The sequence below is a fragment of the Manis javanica genome, chromosome 1 (assembly GCF_040802235.1).
Source record: "Manis javanica isolate MJ-LG chromosome 1, MJ_LKY, whole genome shotgun sequence".
NCBI lineage: Eukaryota > Metazoa > Chordata > Mammalia > Pholidota > Manidae > Manis > Manis javanica.
The window spans coordinates 137,918,487-137,944,496 of record NC_133156.1 but is presented as its reverse complement, the minus strand read 5'-3'; the positions used below and the strand labels follow the sequence as shown (position 1 = coordinate 137,944,496).

The following is a 26,010-nucleotide window of genomic DNA, read 5'->3' as shown; positions in this document are numbered from 1 at the left end:
GAAGACCATAATCGAACTAAACTCTGCCTGCCCAATACAATGTATGAAAAACTGAAGTCAATGTAAAACATACTAGATCAACCAAGGTCAAATGTTGACCTTGTTAGTTGAAAAAAAAAAATTAGCAAGTTTTAAATTTCTGTATTTGTATTTTAAAAACTATAAAGGCATAAGCATTTGTTTAAGTGTGCACAAAATGGCAAAATAAAACTAGAGTGTAAGAGAAGTAACAGCCTTGAAAGTGAGACCAGAAGGAGGCTTGGACTAGAAGCCCAGAGACGTGGCATTGCCACCACCTCGCTGGGGACCTTGGCCAAGTGATGAAGGCTCCTAAAAAGTGAGAGAAAAATTGATCTAAGAGGTCCTGTCTAGTTCCAGATAGGCTTAATTTCTGGTTTTAAAGGTATTAGTATTAGAGAATATCTTGAAGTAGTAAATGTTGAATCCACCAGGGGGCAGATCACGCCTGCGGAAATAAAGGCCAAATTGAGGCTAGTACACTGCAATTTTTATTTTTATACTCAATTTTCTGTTAATTTCCACAGCCCCAACCTCACTTAAAAAACTGGAGCTATCTATTAAAAAACAAAACATTTTAATGAGAAATCTATTCTCAAAGACTCCATTTCCTGAGTCAATTTAGATAAATACAGTTCCTCTTTTCAACATAAGCATTTACACAATGGACACTTTCTCTTTGGGGTCCACGCCCCCCCTCCCTCAGCCCCGACCATATTTCTAAATACTGCAGTCTTTGGCATGAAAATGCCAACCCCTTTCCGTTTTATTACACATACATATATATATGCACAATGATCTCACTGGATTTTTCACTTTCTTCCTAAGTTGCTCTGTCTAGCAAGCGATATATTAGTCATGGCCTCATAGTTTCCACTGAAAGTAATAAACACAAGCAATTATCAATGGCAAATATTTAGGTACCAGGTGTGGATAACAATTCGATTTTCTTAAAATGATTTTTCTTTCTGTTTGTTAATCGTAAAAAATTATACTTTTGTATGCTGAAATAGTGATCTTAAATTGTAATATCAGAACTTCAGTGAAGTCATCGGAAAGCCTACAAATGGTGCTTCTAGTCATAAGGCAAGTGACTTTATTGGGAATGTGACTTTTAAAAGCTGTTTTTATACTAAGTAAGGAGCTTCATTTTGATTCACTGCAAGTTCTGATTCATATTTACTTAACAGAATAAATTTAGTCCCTCTGACCAAGCTGTTTCCACAGCCCAGCACATCCTTGATGGTGATGGAAGACAAGAGTCCATAGGCCCAGATGCTCCCCTCCCCCTAAAGAAAAAGGCAGAAAGAGGGAGGAAGGGAAAGAGAGAGGAAGGGAATGAATGAATGAATGAATGAATGAATGAGGGAGGGAAGGTTCTTTCACTCATACATTTCTAATTGTTAAAAAAGCAAGGACCCACATACAAGAGTAATGGGTAAAAACTGCCAATAGCAAGAATACACCTCTGAAAGCAGGTTTTTACGTGTGGTACCTGTAGATGTCATCTCAGAGCACATATATTGAAGGGCTGTTAGGAGGTTTCAGTGACTTGCTACCTGAAAAGTTCCTGGCAGTGTCCTATACATACATAGGAACCTTTCAAAAACTGTTGGCCATTCTTTCTTACCCATTTGCATCAAATTCCACCCAAGACAGTGTGAGTGCCTCCCAAATGTCCTTGGTTCAGGGGCCCTCTCTGGCTATCGGCCTGCCCCCACACTCCATAGTCCCAACAGGGACAGAGTGGCTTCTTTGGTACAGGGAAGGGCTGGTCTGCTCACCACCACCTGGGTTGTCTTCCCACAGTGATCATGCCACCCGTTACCTGCCCGTACCCTGACCAGGTGGGTCATCTGTCTGTCTAATAGTGGGCCGCATGCTAGTGAGCCCGATTGGCTGGCAGTCTAACGCAGACATATGGCTTTCCATCTGTCCCCTGTGCCTTACTTCCACTGAATCAGAGATCCACATGGGGAAAGGGAGGTCCGATTTATCATCTCCCCCAATTCCAAACATGCTTTTCTTTTCCCCTTAAAATAATAATTATTATTTTGCCACAAGTTGGGACCAGAAAGCTAGCATCTAAAACAGATGTCAAAATCGTCATGCCAGCCATTTTGGTAAGCTACCAGGTCTCAGTAACAGCCATGCTCCATGAACGGATGCTTGGAAGGACAGATGAATGAATGCATGGATATTGCATGGAAACCTCACTCAAAGTGACATGCAGCACGTCTGGTCTGGATATACAAAAAGGGGTGTTTTCTTTTGACACTAGAACATGAGTCCAATAAAAAGAATTAGTAAGATGTCAGATGTCACTAAAATATAGGTGATGAGGACAACAATTTGAATTAGTTAATAAAAATTAAGAACTATTTTTCAAAGAAATACACCTTATTGATTTTTCTTTTGTCTTAAAAAAAAAGTTCCTAGTGGTAGATTTTGATAGCAAGGCTTCTGGTAATTTTAATAAACAAGTAAGAGCCAACCGAAATAGGTATGTCAAGACCCTTCTCCCTAGCCAAAATAATTAACTGAAATAAGCATGCCTATCTATATCATTCCTTTATATATACCAGTAGCTCCCTTTTTTACACCTAATTCAAAGGTATGCTTTAGGAACGTCCAATTAAAATGAAAAATTATTAAATTTGGGAGATTCTATCTAATCTTACCATATTACAGAAGAAATCTTGCTCAAATATACAAGCATTCTGACCAGCAGTCTGGAATACATATATTTTAGATTTGAATGAACTACATGACATTTCGATAGAACAACCATACCTCAATGGAATAAACCAAAAAATAACTATGGCAAATAAATAAAGGGAACAACTGAGTACTTATTCTGAGGCCGAGAGCCACCAATTGGGGACATCCTGCTGTTCTATGTGAGCTTCTATTGTCTTTCACAAGCTGTGACTATCAAGCTACTCAAAATCGAAAACTCCATCTGGGAAACTCAGGTACCTATGAAACATTTTTACATTAACGTTCTAGTTCTAAGCAGGCTTTGTGTCTGACTGAGATGCCAGCGGGCTTGGCTGCGCCCTGGAAACGTCCCCTCCAGAGCCCCGCGGTGGTTACCTGATGAGGACGCACTGGTTGTCGTGGCGCTTCCACAGGCAACGGTAGCACTCGTTGGCGATAGCGAAGACGTGGGGGGGCAGCTCCCCCAGGTGGCACTTGCTGTACCGCTCCATGGTGGTGCGCTCGTACAGGCCTGTGATGGTCTTGTAGGGGTTCACAGAGGCGATGATGGAGCCGATGTAGGTCTGCAAGTACACGGGGTGGGGAGACAGGGACGCCAGTCACACACAGCACCAGGATGGGGGTGCTGGGCAAGGGCTGCTCGCCTCCACCCTGCCGGGATCCACACGGCAGGTGCTGGCCTCGATGCCCCCCAGGGGCTGGTCCATGCTCTCCCTGAAGCCACCTGGTGGAACTTCAACAGAATCCACCTGCAGGTGCATTAAATGGAAAGAGGGCTTCTCTCCACCGCACACTCTTTCCTGTTCTTTTTTGTACAAAATCTTGCCATTCTACACAATGCATGGAGTCATTTCAAAGAGAGCTTGTAGTGAAAGGTAAGTAAGGAAAGCAGCCCAGCCCCAAATCCCTGGTCCCTGGTGACCTAACTGTCTTTGAGTAGAACAGACTGTCCCATTACAGGCTCCTTCCTCATCGAGTGGCTGATAAAAGAAATGACTAGAGACAGCAGCTGGGGAGAGGGGAATGGAGAGTTAGTGTTCAGTGGGCATGGAGTTTCTGTCCAGGGTTGTGAGAAGGTTCTGGAGGCAGACAGTAGTAGTTGTACAATGCTGTAAATGCACTTAATGTGCTGACCTCTACACTTAAAAGTAGTCGAAAATGCTACATTTTATGTTATATACATAAACCACACCTTCAAAAAAGAAACAAGACTCTTTTGAAAACACTGGATATTCATTTAGTAATTGCAAACACCTCATTAAAGTGCTAAATAACTTACCTGGAACTTAGCTGACCCACAGTCTTATCTTTAAGGAACAAAATCCAGGCCATAAGCACAACCTTCAGAGCAGCAAAACATAGGGTAGAGTCATTAGAGAGTCACATCGTATACCTCTTCCATATGGACCCAACTTTGGACCTCAGCAAGAAATGCTAACCAAGTTTGCTGAGCTAGTCTCCAGGCTCAGGTGAGCTAAGAAGCAGAGCAGAAAGGGTGGAAGTAGAGGGTGTACCCACCATCATCCACCAGCCCTCCTCTATGGCACGTGGGCATGGACAAGGGCTTTGTGGATGGGCTGAATTGTGTGCCCCCAGATTCTTGTGCTGAAGCCCTAATAGCCCCGTACCTCAGAATGTAACTATATTTGAAGGTAGGGCCTTTGGAGAGAGGATTAGAATAAAATGAGGCCTGTAGGGTGGGCCCTAATGCAATCTGGAAGGCATCCTTTTATGTAGAGGAAATTCAGATGCATGAAGAAACACCAGGAACGGTGCATAGAGTTAAAATCATGCACAGACACAAGAAGGCAGCCATCTGCAAGCCAAGGAGGAGCCCTCAGGAGTAACTAAATCTGCTCACACTTTGATCTCAGACTTCTAACCTCCAGAACTGTGAGAAAATAAATTGCTATTGTTTAAGCACCCAGGCCGTAATATTTCATATGGCAGCTGAACAGACTAACACACAGGGCCTGAATTCACAATAACCTGAGGACAGGCACAGTGTTAATACACCTATTTTTCAGGTGAGGACTCTGAATAACAGTGATAAATTGTGTGTCACATGGAGGTAGAGGTGAGGTGAGATATGAACCAAGGTAACCCAAATCCAGGGACTTCTCATATTCACTGGCAAGGTGTGGCAATGCAGCGGAGGGAAAAAGCAAGAAACACTAGACAGGAAGCTGAAACATCCTGAGCGCCATCTGCAGCATGTTATAACAATTAGTAGTCGTTTTTGTTCCCAGTGACTGCCAGGAACATCAAACAGAATCTCTTATGTTCCCTGTGTTTCGTGAAACTGTTTTCAAATGGAAGGAGGTTCATAATGTTTTGGAAATATTCTGAACTACAAAAGGTTAAAAACATAAAAAAGAGTCATTACCATATGACCCAAGGATTCTGCTCCAAGGAATAGATCCAGGATAAAAACAGGTACTCCAACAAATACAAAGCTTTGTCCAGAAGAGTCGAAAGGTGGAAGCAACCCGATGTCAATGATCAGATACATGAGTACACAAGATGTGGTCTAGCCAGACAGGGGAATAGGATTCAGCGACACTGAGGAATAAGTACTGCTACATGCTGCAACATTCAGGAACCTTGAAAACAAGACACTAAGGCATCAAGACCCAGTTATTCACAAATCCAGAACAGGTAACTCCATAGAGACAGACAGACTGATGGCAGTTACTTGAATGGAGGTAGGAGTGGGGATAGGGGTTGGGTGGGGAATGACTGCTTAGGGGGTACTGGGTTTCCATTTGGGGGTGGGGGGTGATGAAAATATTTTGGAACTAGATAGAGGTGCTGGTTGTACAACATTGTTAATATACTAAATGCTACTAAATGGTAGGCTGTAAAGTGGTTAATTTAAATGTGAATTTCACTCAGTTTAAAAAAAGAAAAAGATGATGTGCTTTCACAGGTAAATATTCAGGTCTTTGAAAACCTCAACTCTTCAGAGAACCTGTTTTGCCATGTCATAGCACTGCAGGGAAGACCTAGTGGAAGGAAAGACAGGAACTGCTTTTTCCTCTAGGGAAGGTAAGTGTCTCACTTCTAGAGGAGAACAGAGAACCCTGGCTCCCAGGAATGCCTTGAACACAGGCTCTGGAACCTTCTTTCATGTCAACTGTTTGCAGAGATGAGGCAGGCAGAAAGGCAGTACTTGAGGCTCTGGCTGTGTGTCCTCTGCTTTGTCTAGAATGTTGGGCCTGTTTCTACACTTTTGGCAGTTGTGTGTATATATATATATTTTATTCTATGAGATGTTCAAACTGTTCATTTCTCTGTGAAATATGTTCTCTCCCGCTACTTTGGCAAGTCAAGACAGACAGTGCCAGCTCTCTTAAAACAGCTTAGGCATCCTGTAACCTTCTTTATTTACACGTAAAACATAAAGCCGCAGTCAGAGAATCAAGTTGATTATTAAATACCATTAACAAATGTTTAAGACAGTAACATGCCCACATGCTGAAAATTTTGCATACCCGGTTCACAACATGTTTGAATGGTTTTTGTAAAATTCTGATATGAGCATTTTTAAGTATTTGATTTACTCATAAGAAAACATAACCTGATCAGAGCAGAAATAAATAAAATCCAGAAGAATAAAACAATAGAAAGAATTGATGAAACCAGGAGCAGGCTGAGAAAATAAACAAAATAGATAAACCCCTAGACGGACTTACCAAAAAAAAAAGTCTACACACATAAACAGAATCATGTATGAGAAGGGACAAATCACTACACCACAGAAATACAAAGAACTATTAGAGAATACTATGAAAAATTATAAGCAATTGGATAACCTAGAAGAAATGGACAGCTTTCTAGAAAAATATAACCTTCCAAGGCTGACCCAGGAAGAAACAAAAAATCTGAACAGACCAGTTACCAGCAATGAAATTTAACTGGTATTTAAAAAACTAACTAAGAACAAAACTCTGGACCAAATGGCTTCACCACTGAATTTTATCAAACATTTAGTGAAGACCTAATATCCATCCTCAAAGTTTTCCAAAAGTAGAAAAGGAGGGGATACTTCTAAGCTCATTCCATGAGGCCAACATCACTCTAATACCAAAACCAGGCAAAGACACCATAAAAAAATTAAGTTACAGACCAATGTACCTGATTAACAGAGATGCAAAAATACTCAATATCAGCAAACTGAATTCAAAAATACATCAAAAAGATCATCCATCACATTCAAATAGGATTTATTTCAGGGATGCAAGGATGGTACAATATTCAAAAATCCATCAACATCATATACCGCATCAACAAAAGGACAAGAATCACATGATCTCAATAAATGCTGAAAAAGCATTCCACAAAATTTAACATCCATTTATGATAAAAACTCTCAACAGAATGGGTATAGAGGGCAAGTACCTCAAGATGATAAAGGCCATATATGGCAAACCCACAGCCAACATCATACTTAACAGTGAGAAGATAAAAGCTTTTCCTCTAGTATCAGGAACAAGACAAGGATGTCCACTCTCCCCACTTTCATTTCAGTATTGGAGGTCCCAGCCACATTCAGACAACACAAAGAAGTAAAAGGCATTCAGATTGGTAAGGAAAAAGTTAAACTGTCACTATTTGCAGATGATATGATACTGTACATAAAAAACTGTAAAGAATTCACTAAAAACTACTAGAAGTAATAACTGAAATCAGCAAAGTTGCAGGATACAAAATTAATAAACAGATATCTGTTGCATTCCTATACACTAACAGTGAACTAGCAGAAAGAGAAATCAGGAAAACAATTCCATTCACAACTGCATCAAAAAGAATAAAAAACCTAGGAATAAACCTAACCAAGGAAGTGAAAGACTGATACCCTGAAAACTACAGGACACTCATGAGAGAAATTAAAGATGACACCAATAAATGGAAATACATCCCATGCTCATGGATAGGAAGAATTAATATTGTCAAAATAGTCATTGTGCCTAAAGCAATCTACAGATTCAATGCAATCCCTGTCAAAATATCAACAACATTCTTCAACAAACCAGAATAAATAGTTTTAAAATTCATATGGAACCACAAAAGACCCCGAATAGCCAAAGAAATCCTAAAAAGGAAGTATAAAGCTGGGGGGATTATGCTCCCCAACTTCAAGCTCTACTACAAAGCCACAGCAATCAAAACAATTTGGTCCTGGCACAAGAACAGACTCACGTATCAGTGGAACAGAGAGTCCAGATATAAACCCAAGCATATATGGTGAATTAATATATGATAAAGGAGCCATGGATATACAATGGGGAAATGACAGCCTCTTCAACAAATGGTGTTGGCAAAACTGCACAGCTACATGCAAGAGAATGAACCTGCATTATTGTGTGACTCCATACACAAAAGTAAACTCAAAATGGACCCAAGACCTAAAAGTAAGTCATGAAACCATAAAACTCTTAGAAGAAAAAATAGGCAAAAATCTCTTCAATATAAACATGAGCAACGTTTTCCTGAACACATCTCTCCAGGCAAGGGAAACAAAAGCAAAAATGAACAAATGGGACTACATCAAACTAAAAAGCTTCCATACAGCAAATGATACCTACAGAATGGGAGAATATATTCATAAATGACAGATCCAGTAAGGGGTTAACATGCAAAATATATCAGGAACTCACACGTCTCAACACCCAAAAAGCAAATAACCCGATTAAAAAACAGGCAGAGGATATGAACAGACACTTCTCCAAAGAAGAAATTCAGATGGCCAACAGGCACATGAAAAGATGCTCCACATTGCTAATTATCAGGGAAATACAAATTAAAACCACAATGAGGTATCACCTCACACCAGGTAGGATGGCCAACATCCAAAAGACCAGGAACAACAAATGCTGACGAGGTTGTGAAGAAAGGGGAACCCTCCTACACTGCTGCTGGGAATGTAAGCTAGTTCAACCATTGCGGAAAGCAATATGGAGGTTCCTCAAAAACTAAAGATAGAAATACCATTTGACCCAGGAATTCTACTCCCAGGAATTTACCCAAAGAAAAGAAGATCCCAGATTCAAAAAGACATATGCACCCCTATGTTTATCGCAGCACTATTTACAATAACCAAAATACGGAAGCAACCTATGCATCCATCAGTAGATGAATGGATAAAGAAGATGTGGTACATATACACAATGGAATACTATTTAGCCATAAGAAAGAAACAAATCTTACCACTTGCAACAACATGAATGGAGATGGAGAATATTACACTCAGTGAAATAAGCCAGGCAGAGAAAGACAAGTACCAAATGACTTCACTCATTTGTCGAGTATAACAATGAAGCAAAACTGAGGGAACAAAACAGCAGCAGACTCACAGAGTCCAAGAAGAGACTAGCAGCTACTGAAGGGAAAAGGTTGGGGGGAGTGTGTTGGGAGGGAGGGGTAAGGGGATTAAGGGGCAGTACAATTAGCATATAATGTGGGAGGGGTCAATGGGAAGACAGTATAGCACAGAGAAGACAACTAGTGAGTCTATAGCATCTTACTATGCTGATGGACAGTGACTGAAATGGGGTGTGGTGGGGACTTGATAATATGGGTGGATATAGTAACCACAATGTTGCTCACGTGAAACCTTTGTAAGATTTTATGTCAATGATACCTTAATTTAAAAAAATGCAGAGAAAAGAAAACATAACCTCCTCACAAAACCTTTCCTTTAAAAGAGAGTATTTTGGTCAAAACCTCATAGGCATGCTATCCCCCACCTGGCTGGGGAACGTCACTAGTTGCACAGAATCCCTTAAGGTATTGCTCATCCTGACAGTGCGGAAACATGGGTTTTGTGCAGGGAAGGAGACCCAAGGGTGTTAAGCTCTTTAGCAAAGATGAAGCTAGAACATCCAAATTGGTCTCATGCGTTTCATTTTTAAGTAATTCACATGGCACTTTACCTCATGAAATACTTTCTAAGTGTTTCAGAATGACAATGTGGTAGGTGGCTGTGGCAGTTACAGACCACACACACGTGCCCTCCCTCCCCACCCAATGACTGTAGAGAAGGGAAGCCAGGCACTCCAAGCAGGCATTCAGCACAAAGACAGCCTGCAGAACCGGCAATATCCTGCTGGTGGTCACACGTGGTGACCCATCACATATCATGACCTCTCTTTCCCCACTGGCCTATGAGCTAAAGCCCGAGCTAGTTTCTCTGACTCAGAAAAACCATTTCAACCCTAGATGTAAAGACAGCTCCCACAGTTGAGTGGGCGTCGTTCTAGAGATGACAAGCACACACGCAGTGAAACAGAACAGCTTCACAAGCATCTGCAAAAGGCACGTATCAGGGGTGGGGTGGGGATGAAAAACAATTACAAAGTTAAGTCTAGTTATATATGAGTAAACATTATTCATACCAAATGACCACCAAATGGCTCTGGTGGTTGTATGCTTTTCCTAAACCAGTACTGATCTTTGTGTCTGACTCTGAAAGATGAGGAATGCATTTTCAACATCTTATGAGTCAGATTTGTGAGCTGCCATGAAGAAAATGTGGTTCTGTATCATATGTTGAAAAACTGTACATTCCATAGAAACATTACTAATAACTTTCACTGCTTTGTGTAAGAGAGCCTTGCTTTTCCTCATTTTGATGGAAAACTTCTGGAAGCAAACATATATGCCTTTGTATTTTTTTGTATTATTATGGTATTATTAATATACAATCATAAGAGCAACATTGTCATTACTAGATTCCCCCATTATCAAGTCCCCACCACATACCCCATTATAGTCACATCCATCAGCATAGTAAGATGTTATAGAGTCACTACTTGTCTTCTCTGTGCTATAGTGTCTTCCCCATGTGCCCCCACTATATTATGTGTGCTAATCATAATACTCCTTAATCCCCTTACATCTCCCTTTCCACTCATCCTCCCCAGACCCTTTCCCTTTGGTAACTGTTAGTCCATTCTTGGGTTCTGTGCTTCTGCTGCTGTTTTGTTTCTTCAGTTTTGCTTTGTTGTTATACTCCACAAATGAGTGAAATCATTGGTACTTGTCTTTCTCTGCCTGGCTTATTTCACTGAGCATAATACACTCCAGCTCCATCCATGTTGTTGCAAATGTTGGATTTGTTTTCTTCTTATGGCTGAATAATATTCCATTGTGTATATGTACCACATCTTCTTTATCCATTCATCTACTGATGGACACTTAGGTTGCTTCCATGTCTTGGCTATTGTAAATAGTGCTACAATACACATAGGGGTAACATATGTCTTCTTGAATCTGGGATCCTGCATTTGTAAGGTAAATTCTGAGGAGTGAAATTCCTGGATCAAATGGTATTTCTATTTTTAGTTTTTGGAGGAACCTTCATACTGCTTTCCACAATGGTTGAACTAATGTACATTCCCAGCAGCAGTGTAGGAAGGTTCCCCTTTCTCCACATTCTCACCAGCATTTGTTGTTTGTCTTTTGGATGTTGGCCATCCTACCTGGTGTGAGGTGATATCTCATTGTGGTTTTAATTTGCATTTCCATGATAATTAGCAACGTGGAACATCTTTTCATGTGCCTGTTGACCATTTAAATTTCTTCTTTGGAGAAGTCTCTGTTCAGATCTTCTGCCCATTTTTTAATTGGATTATTTGCTTTTTGTTTGTTGAGGCACATGAGTTCTTTATATATTTTGGATGTCAACCCCTTATTGGATAAATCATTTATGAATATATTCTCCCAAACCGTAGGATGTCTTTTTGTTCTACTTGTGGTGTCCTTTGCTATAGGGAAGTTTTTTAGTTTGATATAGTCCCGCTTGTTCATTTTTGCTTTTGTTTCTCTTGCCCAGGTAGATATGCTCATGAAAAAGTTGTTCTTGTTTATATTCAAGAGAGTTTTGCCTATGTTTTCTTCTAAGAGTTTAATGGTTTCATGACTTACATTCAGGTCTTTGATCCATTTTGAGATTACTTTTGTGTATGGGGTTAGACAGTAATCCAGTTTCATTCTCTTACATGTAGCTGGCCAGTTTTGTCAACACCAGCTGTTGAAGAGGCTGTTGTATTCCCATTGTATATCCATGGCTCCTATATCATATATTAATTGACCATATATATTTGGGTTAATGTCTGGACTCTCTATTTTGCTCCACTGGTCTGTGGGTCTGTTCTTGTACCAGTACCAAATTGTCTTGATTACTGTGGCTTTATAATAGAGCTTGAAGTTAGGAAGTGAGATTCCCCCTGCTCTATTCTTCCTTCTCAAGATTGCTTTGGCTATTCCGGGTCTTTTGTGGTTCCATATGAATTTTAGAACCATTTTCTCTGGTTCATTGAAGAATGCTGTATTTTGATAGGGATTGCATTGAATCTGTAGATTGCTTTAGGTATGATGGCCATTTTGACAACATTAATTCTTCCTACCCAAGAGCATGGGATGAATTTCCATTTATTAGTGTCCTCTTACATGCCTTTATATTTTCAAACCCTGGTTGGTGTACCTGATTTATCTTTTCTTGAGGATTTCTGGTCTCACCCAGGCACTCAGCATGAAAGTGATGTCTGCAGTAAATGAGGAAGACTCTATCTTCTAATCCTTACTTTCATTACCCCCGTTTCCTGAGCAACCAACCACTCCTACCTCAGCTGGCTCCAAACCTCCTATAGAATAAAAGGTCCAAGGCTTTTTCCTCTTGGGACCTGCTGTGTTGGAGGGATGGCTGAAGATGCTGGAAGAGTAGGCAGATAAAAGTCACCTTTGCTGTATTGTTAATTTAAGACAATACCAAGCCAGGCTTTTATTTTCCTTTACACTGCACACATGATATAATGCATCCAATGAAAAAAAATTTCAAATGATCTCCATTTCAACTGCTTAACATTTTCACTGATCAAGTTAAGTTAAGAACACCTCGGATGATGCCTGTCCTAAACCACATGACAATTTTTCATGCCTCATGATTATTTTATCTTTAAACCAGGCCAGGAATTGAATTTCCTCTTCCAAAATGTTCAGAACCCTTCTCCTTGCTGGGTGCAGAGAGATCACTTAATTGTGAAATAAACAGCTGCACCAGACTTGGAAAGACCAAGCATTTGGTGGTATACATTATATTCCAAAGTGACTCTTTTTAAGAATGTAGGTGCCACTGTTTGGATTATATTCCAAAGTGACTCTTTTTAAGAATGTAGGTGCCACTGTTCAGAGCCCATTTTGTGGCTGGGATATCCAACAAACAAAACATGTGTTCAAAAAAACAAACAAAACCCAAAAAAAACACCTACAGTTTAGGCCATATTAAAAACTCTGAGAGAGAACCAACCTACACACACTCACAGCATGACTGGATCTCTGAGGTTCTCTTTAAACCTCTTTTCCAAGTACATGCTACTCTCCCTCTGTGTTCTTACTGAGTTGAGAATGGTTCTTCATACTTCACTTTCTACAGGGTGTACAGAAAATATCAAGTACACACTAGTCAAAAGGGTGCGAGCAACCCAAATATCCATCAGCAGAGGAATGAATAAGCAAAATGTAGTATATTCATTCAGTGGAATATTGTTCAGCCTTCAAAAAGGATACATGCTATAACATGGATGTAACTTGAGGACACTATGCTAAGTGAAATAAGCCAGTCACAAAAAACCAAATACCGCATAAATTCCACTCAAATGAAGGACCTGAAGTCAAATTCAGAGACACAAGTAGAATGTTTGGTGCCTGGGCTGGTGGGAAGGAAGAGGGAGATGTTTCAATGGTATACAATTCTAAAAGATTCTCAACAACATGAGCATACTTAGCACTACTGACCTGTATATACTTAAAAATGGTCAAGACGATAAATTTTATGTTATGTGTATCTTACCACAATTAAATATTTTTTTAATTAAAAAAATATATTAAGCAATATTGAGAATTTTGGTACTAGTAGGCTGCATTAATCTTTTTTTCTTTTATAAGTTCAAGGAGAGATCTGAAAACAAACACAGAATTAATAGTAAATAACAAGAAGCATCAAGCTCCTAAACTTAAGTAAAACATTTTCGGACACAAACCTTTAAATTTTAACTCAAATTCAGAAATAAAAATACTCTGGTGATAAATTATAGATCATTTAGTAAGGCAGAGAACAAAAGTTGTTTAGATTTTCAGGGATGAATAGTCTCATTAAGAGTTCAATTCATTAAGAAATAGATAGGCTGTGGTGGACAGTAAATTCAACAAATGGCTTCTCATGTACCTACAGAAACAGCAAATGACCTAACTTCATTCAAACCCAAATGCAATCATCTGAAATCTCTTCTTTAAAAAAACACAGGTAAATAATGTGTCAAGTATGTGTCTGGTTGGCTGGTTTGGAGAACCCAACTTCTAAATTTTTTAAGATCATAGGAAACCTCACCTCATTTAGAGTTAAAAATACCCCTCTTGGAGAAAGACAAGTGCCAAATGATTTCCCTCATTTGTGGAGTAGAACAACGAAGCAAAACTGAAGGAACAAAACATCAGCAGACTCACAGATTCCAAGAAGGGACATGCGGTTACCAAAGGGAAGGGGAGGGGGATGAGGTGGGGAGGGAGGGAGAAGGGGATTGAAGGGTATTATGTTTAGTACACACGGTGTGAGGGATCATGGGGAAAACAGTGTAGCACAGAGAAGCAAATAGTGAATCTGTGGCATCTTCCTACACTGATGGACAGTGACTGCAATGGGGTGTAGGTGGGGACTTGATAATATGGGTGAATGTAGTAACCACATTGTTTTTTCATGTGAAACCTTCATAAGAGTGTCTATCAATAATACCTTAATAAAATTTTTTTTTTAAAAATACCCCTCTACCCTAAGTAGCTCTCTACTCAGTACCAGGGGTAAATTAAGCTCTTAATACATGAATGCACAAGTTTTACTATTTCACCTCCTTGCTAAAAACCTAAGTCATTTCTTAAAAGGCTTGTCACTGGATTTTAAATGACAGTGAAGTCAACTTGTTTCCCCAAACAACCTAACCTGACGTTTCAAGTGTGGGGCATAGAGGACAATCCTACTTGGTGGGCATGTTGTCACACGCCCTCATTTCCTTTGGCATAACCTCGAGATATAAGCAGGGCAAAGGCCACTGTTTTGCTCCTCTGACAGATGAAGGAACAGAAGTATTGCCCCTACAGACACAAGGCCAATGAAGGAGAGCAGGGACAGGAACCCGGGTGTGCCACACTGTGGGTCTGGGGTGCCCCCTTCACCACTCACCCCATACAGACCAGGATCATCCTGGCCTCTGCCCAGCCTCATTGCCAGTGGCCACCGTCTCTATGTCCTGTCAACTCCACGTTCAACTAACTCTAGACTCTCTTCCCCTTTCCCTCCATCTCCACCCACCCTGGCCTCACCTGCTTAGGCTCTACAAAAGCCTCCTTCCTCACCGATTTCCCTCTCTTGCAAGCTCCATCCAAGCTCCACACTTGACATATGAACTTCTGAAGATGAAAGCTCTCATCTTAAAACTCTTCCATAGCTCCCATGACCTTCCAGGTCAACCCACTCAGAGTTGAGAAGGGAATAGAATGGCTCCAAAAAGGTGACAGAACAGTGTCCTAATGAATTATTCTCGTAAGAGTTACAGAAAGGGGGCACCTTCAGTTACTGTGTTTTCACTGTCTATGCCCATATCCATGTCCAATGAGCCTCCCTGAACAGAAGGGCAAAACAATACAGCAACAATAGTAATAGTTTCTAAGAGTTTATTCAAAGACAATTCAGGTGAAATCCAAGATGTCCATCAGCAAAAATAATTTATCAGTACCTCAAAAAGACCACCTTGCGTGGATTATTTTTGCCACTGAAACAAAGGCTGCTCGGATAAGAGATTCATTGAATAAAGAAAGTTCAACATGCAACGTAAGTAAAAATGGCAACTGGGGGAGCAGCGGGGGAGAAGGGCCAAGTTGTAAATTAAGCACCACACAAAACAAAGATAAAATGTAGGAAGAAATCCTAAGGACTGGGAGGCAACATTTGTTACATGCCTGTACCATTTATCACTCCATAAAGAGGCATTACTGCTGCTCCAGAGACAGCCATGAAGACACCATGCTGGTAAGACTCAGGATGCACACACCTCTCCAGCATGAGGCAGGGCCAGGTACTGGTTTCCTCATATTGGATTCCAAATTCCATGAGAATAAATAGCTTGGTGATTTCAAAGGCTTTTTCAGAAATAGAAAGTACATTCTATTTTGAAGCATAGAAAAAACTTTTCTAGTCAGAGAAGTTCCACATAACTCACCAAAAAATACATTTCCTTGCCCATTTTCATAATATGGAACAGCTGCGCACATATTGCTTAACAATGTTGGGCAAAACTCACTTGCAGGCGTTTCATCCAAAATCTATCAACTCATCGTTTTCAAAAGGCGTAAGGGTGTAACACTGAGTATCTAAGCTCCCGCTGAAAAAAATAAAAAACTAGAAATAACCCACTGGCCTTACACACACTCTGCTTGTAGATATGGAAGGATTCATGCTACTGCTGGGAAGTCACTTTTCTAACACGGGAACAAATGATCTAGACAGTAAGGTTTGGTCAAATCAGGAGACCCAGAGGTTCTCGGCCTCTAACTACCTTTGCAGGCACACTGCTTAACACTTCTGGGACTATGATGCTGATCAGCAGTAACAATACATCCCGTTCCCCTACAGGATTGCTGTGTGAATGTCATACATAAATCAGAGGTATTTAGTATTGTTTCTGTTAATGAAAATATAGCCACAACGTTCTTCATCATGTCGTCCTGAAAAGCTGGATGTAGAACAAGTAATCTGAAATCCACTTGGGAAATTGGTTAAAGTCCGTACCACAGCATACTTTCTTAAGGGAAAGAACTTGTTAAGTGGGAATCGTTAGCCAGATTTATTTCCCACCCACCATTCACCTCCTTCCTTCTCTCTTGATCATCTCAGCGAAATATGGCAGTGACTTACTCCCCAAATCTTTCTCTGTGACACAGCTTCAGTTTTGAATTACAGATCCACATACTCAATAGCCCATAGGACATCTTTACTTGGATTCCTCTTATGTCAAATCCAAATGGACAAGGATCATCTCTCCAAACACCTGTTTTTTCTCAGTCACATCTTGACAAATGGAACTGTGGACTACTCAAATGGTTCATCTAGAAATCTGGGAGTTGTCCTACAGAAATTCAGCCTACTTGTCCCCCAAACCCAATCAAACATGTAAATTCTACCTCTTGGTATCCTTCATACTCAAACTCCCCAAGGCCAGGTTCAGAACCCTATCATTTACCATCTGGTTTCCTGGTCATCCCTCCTCCTGGACTGGATACCTGCTGTACTTCTCTATCCCCTGCAGCCAGAGTGAGTTTTCCCAGGACTCACTCTAAACCTGTCCCCCCCAGTCTTCACACATAAATTCAAACTCATTAACTCACACACAGAGCCCTTCCTCACCTGCTTTGACCACCTTGTCATTCCACTGCACACACTTCACCCCCAGCATCCTGAGTGTCCCTGCAGTTGGACAATGCACTGCACCATTTCAAGTCTTTGTACATGCTGACCTTCCGCTAGTAGTGAGCCACCCTCCTTCCCAGCCAAATGAGTGCTTCAGAACTTGGCGCAACTAGCGCCCCTGCCGGGCATCACTCTCTGACCCTAACTTCATCTTCTCCTTCGGACCCTCAGTCTTTGTGTTCCCAGTAAGTCCTCTTTTCACACTCATTGTCACCCTGAGCTCTTGTCAATGATGTGCTTGTGTCTGTCTTCACCAATAAACCAGGAGGTCTTTGGACGCAGTGCCTTTCATTCATCCAATCTTTTAAGAATAATTACTATGAACAGGAGTAATTTTGCCTTCTTGGAGGCTAGCACTCAGCCTGGCACAGAGGCAGGGCTGAATCAATGTAGATAATATTGTGGGCACATTATTTGACCACCAATTCGCCAAATAAATTCACGCTTTCAGCTGAGTTTCTCATGCTCTTATGCCTGCTACCTTCTATATAACAAAATTGTTTGCCTTCGTTATTCAATTAAACAAAACAATTTAAACTGTTAAGCAGCATTCAAGTTTGTTGAAAAACTAGATTATAACCAATAACTCAAGTTGTTACTCAAGCCAAGCTTTTAAATTTAGAAGTGACATTTTCATTTGAGTGAATTTCTGACTCAAATTTCCTCCTTATTGAAAGGGTTCTGACTCAAAGGAGAGGCAAAAAGAAGAGAGGGGAAAAGAAAGAATCATAAGAACAAAGTTCTTAACTGCCACCATCGTGTGCTGATGTGGAAGTGGCTGCTCAAGAGTATAGATGTTTGGTGAAGGATAAAAATACATATAGTCAGACAGATGGTTACAATCATCTTTTGGCAACACCAGTCCTGGTTTCATGTGGAAAAAAAAAAAAAACACAACCAAAAAAACCCCACCCTGACAAACCACACCATGTTCAGCTGTTCCCAGCAGGAGACAAAAGCCAAGACTGCTGGCCATCCGGTTTTCGGGCCATCCCTGAATCCGTGAGAGGCATGCTGTTACTCGACACTGGCTTTCGAAAGGGATGGAAACAAACCCCAAGAAAATCTACTTTGGGAAAATTCAACTCAAGGAAATGAAATGCAGATTTGAAGTTGCATGTCCCACACACAGTAAATGCCACGGCACAGTCTGCCTACATTTAACAGGGCAGGTGGCCTGGAGTGCCCAACAGGTGAACTCAGTTCACCTCCGTGCTGCAATCAGTAGGTCCTGCGGCTCCTGCGGGCGAACATGTTTTGCTTGACCAAAGCAGGCTTCCAAGTTAATTCAGGAACATCATGCAACACGCCTGCAGATTCAATCTGGAACGCCACTTAACCACAGGGGGTATTTTTGAAACACCCAAAAATACATTAGCTGTGAACAACCTTTGTGCTCACATAAGCATTTATCTTTAGACACAGCCCCGCTCCTTCAAATGGGCCTGGTTGCTTCTGATCCCTGCACTGTTTGTTCAGCAAGACCGACGGACCAACCAACCAACCAACCACAGGGCTGGGTGGAACAGAGAAGTTTCCTCTGGAGCCACCCCAACACCATAATTGCAGATGGCCTCGGAGGGCCCTGCTGTTCTCCCCGTGATGTGGTTCAGAGCATTTCTCCAGGGCTGGGAGAGGCTTCTTCTCCACACAACTGACCCAGAGCGCCACAAACCCTATAATGGAGACGGTGTGTTCCTCTTCCATTTAGCAGAAAACAAACACAACTGCCACACCCCCAGGGCTTGCTGCTTGGCAGACCCTGCACTCTGGACACGGGGCTTTCATTCACTACAACAGAAACCTCCTCTGGTCTTGTCAACACTGTGTTTAGGTGCTGGGTACATAACAATTTGAAATGATGATCCCGGCTCAGAGAATACAGTAGGGCCGGCATCCAGCCCCACTGGCTTCTCGGCTCTCCGGGCGGAGCTGTCAGGGCCATCGGCGCCATGTCCCCACGGCCGCTAGGGCCTTAAGGCAGCGCAGCCAACCCTTCTGCCTCCTCCACCCCTGCGCTTCTCCTGTCCTGCTCCTGCCCCCTTCCATCTCTACCCTGGTCTGAATCCCCCATCTCCTCATCGCTGAGCTGTCACGGCACTCTCTCGGCCATTCTGCTCCCAGTAGCCTGTATCCCACCACTTCCCTGTCAATGCCCCTGAAAGTTTTATTGGGGAAATTCTCTCTTCCAGAGCCTTTAACAAAGATGGCAGCACCTCTGTACTAACAAGCCTGGAAGCTGCTGACTAGCTGGAAGTAAACCAGGGTTTCTCAACCTCAGCACTACTGACATCTCAGGCCAGCTACCTGTGTGGGGATGTCTTGGGCACTGTGAGGTGTGGAGTGGCATTACCGGCCTCTACCCACTAGATGCCACTATCATAACCAGTAAGGCCTCCAGATACTGCCAGATCCCCCAGGGCAGTGTGGCCTGGTTGAGAACCACTGCCCCAAGCAAGGGGTCCTGACCCCAGCTGCCTCTCCCATCTAATGGCCCAACACACACCAGATTCTGTAAGCAACACAATCTTTTCCCAATTTAGTGAGGCCATCACACCAAATTCACTCTCATCTCTCCATTTCTGTATATGGTGCCTCACTAGCCTTTCCTTCAAACCAGCTCTATTCTTCCTTTACAGTGTCACTACTGCCACCCCTCTGAGGTTCTAGGAGCCAGTTCCGACTTTCTCCCCAACTCTCCTCTCTGTACCACAGACCCTGGCTCTCCTCTCCCTGAGACTTCAGGACTTCCAAGCGAGGGCTCTTGGCCTCAGTGCATCTCATCAATGCTGGGAAGAGACAGAGGAGGGTGGGACCGTCATCAAACCCTCTCCAAGGGTCAAGCCACTGGGGCAGGGAGTTCTGAGAAAGAGGCTCAGGGTTAAGTGTTTGGGATGGGGTCCCAGGGTGTCAGACCCAAACAGGAGTGGCAGCAAGGCTAGATTCTCACAGACCCACACACAGTGAAACAGAAGCTCACACAGCCCGTGCCCTGAAGGACACAAGGCTATGTCCCAGGAAGGAGCCTTCTAAAGATGGTTTGGTGGTGTTAGACGAATAGGATGGGGAGACAGGTACAAAGCTTAAGGTTCCTAAAGCTTTCATATGTGATTCAGAACAGCCTGTCAGACTGGGGGTTATGACATCTGACCTCTTAAAAAAACAATTTAAAACACTGACACACAGGAAAATTAAACAATCAACATATAGCCCAAGAGGAGGTTTGTGGGAAAAATAGGACTCAACACTGATTTCCCTATTCTGAGTGCTTTCTCCCTTGATAGCTCTTGTCCCCATTTCAAAGGAGGATGCTAATAGCTAGGAAAAATATTTTACTGGGTTCTGGTTAAGTCTTCAGGCAACAAGGGTGGTCCCCAAGTGAAAAAAGCAAACAGTGCTTTTTAGCCCAACGCAGTGGACCTCTCTACCTGGAGAAAGGTCTGTCCATCAGCAGTGTGGGCAATCTGCCAGCTCAGTCCAGAAAGCAAACAAAATAATGCAAGGTCCAGAGTGGTGGGCCGGCCCCTCAGGTGATCTATCTCAGTTATAGGACTCAAAGGAAGGAATCTATGGTAGACAGAAGACATCCCCAGCCCCCATGCCATCCATGCCTAATCCCCAGAACACCTGTGACTGTGATGCCACATGGCAAAGGCACTGTGACGACGTGATTAAGCTCTTAAGTACTGAGATGGGAGATTATCCAGGTGGACCCAATTAATCATATGAATCCTTAAAAGCTGAGAGATTTCTTGACGGCAGTCAGAGAGAGAGATGAGGTGGAGCAGCAGCAGCAGAGGTGTGGAACATGAGAGGTTCTCCACCATCGTGGCTGTGAAGGTGAGGGAAGGGGGCCTCTGGAAGCTGAGAACAGCCGCTGACTGAGAACCAGTGAGAAAATGGGGACCACAGTCCTTTAGCCACAAGTAACTGACTTCCACCAGCAACAGGAACAAGCAGGAGCCCCAGAAAGAACCAGTGCCCTGCCCACACTGGATTTTCAGCTGGTGAGCCCCCTATCAGTCTGCTGAGCTACAGAATTGTAAGAAAATTTCTGTTGTTTGTTTTGCTGTAGGCATGGCCATCTGCTATGGCAATAATAGAAAAAGTAATACAACACCTGTGGTACAAGTCATGTAATTTTTCTCTTTTAAAGATATGGACAGGCATCACTCAGAGCCAGGATAAAGGGTGGGAAAGCTGTGGTTATTCTAAGGGGTAGTGGTTCATCTCAGTGGGGCAGAGCCTGACAGGTATGGTGTCCACTGTGTTTGCAATGACAAGAAAATCAAAGTGGCAAAAGGAAGGCATATAAAGGCATAATTAATTCAATTGAACTGCCAATTGGGTATATAAAAATCCTGTGTTTTTCTTTCAAAGGGGAGGAAAAAGATTCTCATTCCAGGAAAAAAGACTAAGATCCTATTCACAAGGTTTCCTTGGCAATTTAGCTATCAGGTTCAACATAAGCATCTTGAAAAAGATGAGGGGGAAAAAAAAACTTTTAAAAGGCTCTGCCTTTTAAACCTCTTGGGTAGTTTCTTTTTCCTCCTAATTGACTTACTTTTTTTTGACTAATAAGTGTGTAATAAGAACTTGCATCTAAAGACAGCTGTTCTAAAATATTCATCTACAAAAGACACATACCCAAAAAAGGAATTTTAACTCGTTTTACTTATTTTTAATTAGCATGGGTTATTTCTAATATGTATGGCATTTATTTTACAAACATTTATTGTACAGCTACCAGGTGTCTGGCAATGTCCCTGGCTCAAGAAAGACAAAATAGCTAAGATCTTGAAAAACTGAGCAAGGAAACTGCTATGTAAATAAACAGCTGCAGAACAGTGTTAGGTAGTACTGAAAACACAGATCCAGTACATAGCAGCCTGCACACCTGTGCAGTGGGTACTCCATGGGAAGGAGTTCACGGCTCACCTTTGAGTTTTGAGATGGGAACAGAGGAGTAAATGAACATTTTGCCAGCACATGCACAACAATACACAACTTTTATATAAGCATTTATGAACATTACCTTTTCTGAAGAACATACGGAAAACACTGTAATATAAAGACTAAGCTCAAGACATTAGCGAGCTCAGTCACTCAAGAGGACTAGATCACAACTGAATTTCTCTAGCCAGCACTGTTTGCTTGAACACGTTTGGTGAACATTAGGTCAACAAGGCAAAAGTGACATGTTAGCAATGTAAAAAAAGGCAAATAAGCATTAAAAATAAAACAGTAAAATTAAGCATTAAGCCCACAATATTTAATTCTCCCTCTTTCTCAGGTCTCCTCTACCGTTTTAGGGTAGATAAATTGGAGGAACCTAAATACTAAGCATGCCTTGAATTTTAGTTAGCACCTACTAGCCATTATAAAGGCTGATATTATTATTCATCATAATCACAAACATATTGGCAAAATTAACTCCTAAAGAATAAAATTTATTAAAACATAAGATGTTTTCACAGTATTAAAAATTTGGGTTTTTAAAGAAACTATAAATTTGACTGGATAAGAAAAACAAGTGTAAGCAGTTGCCCATTTGCAAACAAGCAGATGAAAAAGATAAAATTTGTGGGCCAATCAACCTTCACAGATAAAAAAATGTACTTTACTGTACAAAAATGATTATTATAGAAGTGATTTTTAAATACTACTTTTATAATATATAGTCATGTTTCATAAAAGTGGAGAGAAAAACATGCACGCTGCTTTTGATGGACAAGTCTCCACTCAAAATAGCATTCCTACATACAAGATGGGTTTCCTTGAATCCAAATAGACCCCCTGGATGGGCTCCAGAGCCAGCAAAAAATCCTTAAAAAGAAAAATCAAGTACCAAAAAACTGGTAGAATAACTGAATTCAGCAAAGTTATAGGGTACAAAATTAATACACAGAAATCTGTTGCATTCCTGTATACTAACAATGAATTAGCAGAAAGAGAAATCAGGAAAACAATTCCATTTACAATTCCATACCTAGGAATAAACATAACCAAGGAAGTGAATAAAATACCTAGGAATAAACCTAACCAAAGAAGTGAAAGACCTACACCCTGAAAACTACAAGACATTCATGAGAGAGATTAAAGACCCCAATAAAAGGAAATAGATTCTGTGTTCATGGATTGGAAAAATTAATACTGTCAAAATGGCCATCCTGCCTAAAGCAATCTACAGATTCAATGCAATCCCTATCAAAATACCAACAGCATTCTTCAACAAACCAGAACAAATAGTTTTAAAATTCATATGGAACCACAAGAGACTCTGAATATCCAAAGCAATCCTGAGAAGAATAAAGCTGGGGTACTATTCTCCCTGACTTCAAGCTCTACTACAAAGACACAGTAATCCAAACAATTTGCTCCTGGCATAAGAACAGACCCATAGATTAATGGAACAGAATAGAGCACCAAGATACAAACCCACACATATATGGTCAATTAATATATGATAAAGGAGACATGAATATACAGTGGGGAAATGACAGCCTCTTCAACAACTGGTATTGGCAAAACTGGACAGCTACACATAAGAGAATGAAACTGGATTAATAATAAATTAACTCCATACACAAAAGTAAACTCAAAATGGATCAAAGACCTGAATGTAAGTCATGAAACCATAAAACTCTTAGAAGAAAACAGGCAAAAATCTCTTATATATAAACATGAGCAACTTTTTCCTGAACGCATCTCCTCGGGTAAGGGAAACAAACAAAAATGAACAAATGGAACTACCTCAAACTAAAAAGCTTCTGTAAAGGACACCATCAGTAGAACAAAAAGGCATCCCACACTACAGGAGTATATATTCATAAAAGACTTATCCAATAAGGGGTTAACATCCAAAATATATAAAGAACTCACATGCCTCAACACTCAAAAAAACAAATAACCCTACTAAGAAATGGGTGGAGGATATGAACCGACACTTCTCCAAAGAAGAAATTCAGATGGCCAATAGGCACATGAAAAGATGCTCCACATCGCTAATTATCAGGGAAATGCAAATTAAAACCACAATGAGATATCACCTCACACCAGTTAGGATGGCCAACATTCAAAAAGACTAGGAACAACAAATGCTGGTGAGGATGTGGAGAAAGGGGAACCCTCCTACTTTGCTGGTGGGAATGTAAAATAGTTCAACCATTGTGGAAAGCAATATGGAGGTTCCTCAGAATGCTCAAAATAGAAATACCATTTGACCCAGGAATTCCACTTCTAGGAATTTACCCTAAGAATGCAGCACTCCAGTTTGAAAAAGACAGATGCACCCCTATGTTTATCACTGCACTATTTACAATAGCCAAGATATGGAAGCAATCTAAGTATCCATCAGTAGATGAATGGATAAAGAAGAGATGGTACATATGCACAATGGAATACTATTCAGCCATAAAAAGAAACAAATCCTACCATTTACGACAACATGAATGGAGCTAGAGTGTATTATACTCCATGAAATAAGCCAGGCAGAGAAAGACAAGTACCAAATGACTGCTCATTTGTGGAGTGCAAAAACAAAGCAAAACTGAAGGAACAAAACAGCAGCGGACTCAGACTCCAAGAAGGGACTAGAGTTACCAAAGGGAAGGGATTTAAGAGGATGGGTGGGAGGGAGAAGGGGGTTAAGGAGCACTAAAATTCACAATCACAATATAGGTAGGTCACTGGAAGGCAGTACAGCACGAAGACAAGTAATGTCTATAGCATCTTACTATGCTGATGGACAGTGACTTAATATGAGGGTGAGGACTTAATATGAGTGAATGTTGTTCATGTGAAACCTTCATAGGATTGTGTATCAATGATACTTTAATTTAAAAAAAGAATGCACCCTAAAAATAAAAGAGAGAAAAATCAAGATTGAAAAGCTTGAGCTCAGATATGCTTGTCAGCCAATCTGCATTTTGTCTCCAGACCTTAATTGAGGAAATCAAACCACGCTAAGTGACTTCCTCACATAATACACCACTTACAAATAGAAAGCATTCCAAAGAGGTCAAATTACTTTTCAACATAAGTAATCTAGGCAATGAACACGAGAACATGATTTATTGAACCACATTTCTAATTTGGCAAAGCACCTGAAAATACAGTTTCACTTCAAGTAGCTAGAGGTTCTCAAAAGGCAGGAAATACTCTCAAACATTCAAACCGGAGGAATTTTTTAAGGGAATTAAAGTGACACTTACATATATTTGATTCCTCTTATATCTCTGGTGTAAGTTATGCATGATGGAACCCCCGTGGAGCTCTGTCAAGGTGGCCATGTCATCGACACCCTCTTCGTTCATGGGGTGCATAGCTGTCACCTTCTGGTGCGTAATTGTGCTCTGCTTGTAAGTGAATACCTAAAGGGGAGAATGAATTCAATTTAGTTTTTGGCAATGGTTTCCTCAACTTACAATTTCAGTACCAATTCAGCAACAAGATCCTGAATTGACCAATGAAAAATTTACTGCAGAGAACTTCATTTTTTGGTGCCACCTATATATTTTTGAGTAATCAGTGATTTTGACAATTGTTATTAGATGTTCCTGAAAGATATTAGTTCACATAATAACCATCCTCCAGGCATCACAGAAATTACAAATTTACAGTTCACTTCTCTGCATATTTCTCCATTTGGTATAAATTAGTAACAGTTAAGGAACTGGCTAACCCAGCTGGTTTCACTACCTCATGTTTCACATGGACCTATGCAACATATTTCAAAGCTTCATAACAAACTC

At 41.0% G+C, this 26,010-nt stretch overlaps 1 protein-coding gene across 1 annotated transcript in view; it reads right to left on the bottom strand.

Annotated features, from left to right (window-relative positions):
* Positions 1-26,010, bottom strand: part of MYO10 (myosin X) — a 200,490-nt gene that overhangs the window by 95,254 nt on the left and 79,226 nt on the right. The window contains exons 3-4 of the mRNA XM_017653599.3: positions 25,471-25,629; positions 3,115-3,302 (exon numbers count right to left, since the gene is read on the bottom strand). Of these exons, the coding sequence (XP_017509088.2) occupies positions 3,115-3,302; positions 25,471-25,629 (347 nt within the window). The remainder of the gene's footprint in view (positions 1-3,114; positions 3,303-25,470; positions 25,630-26,010) is intronic.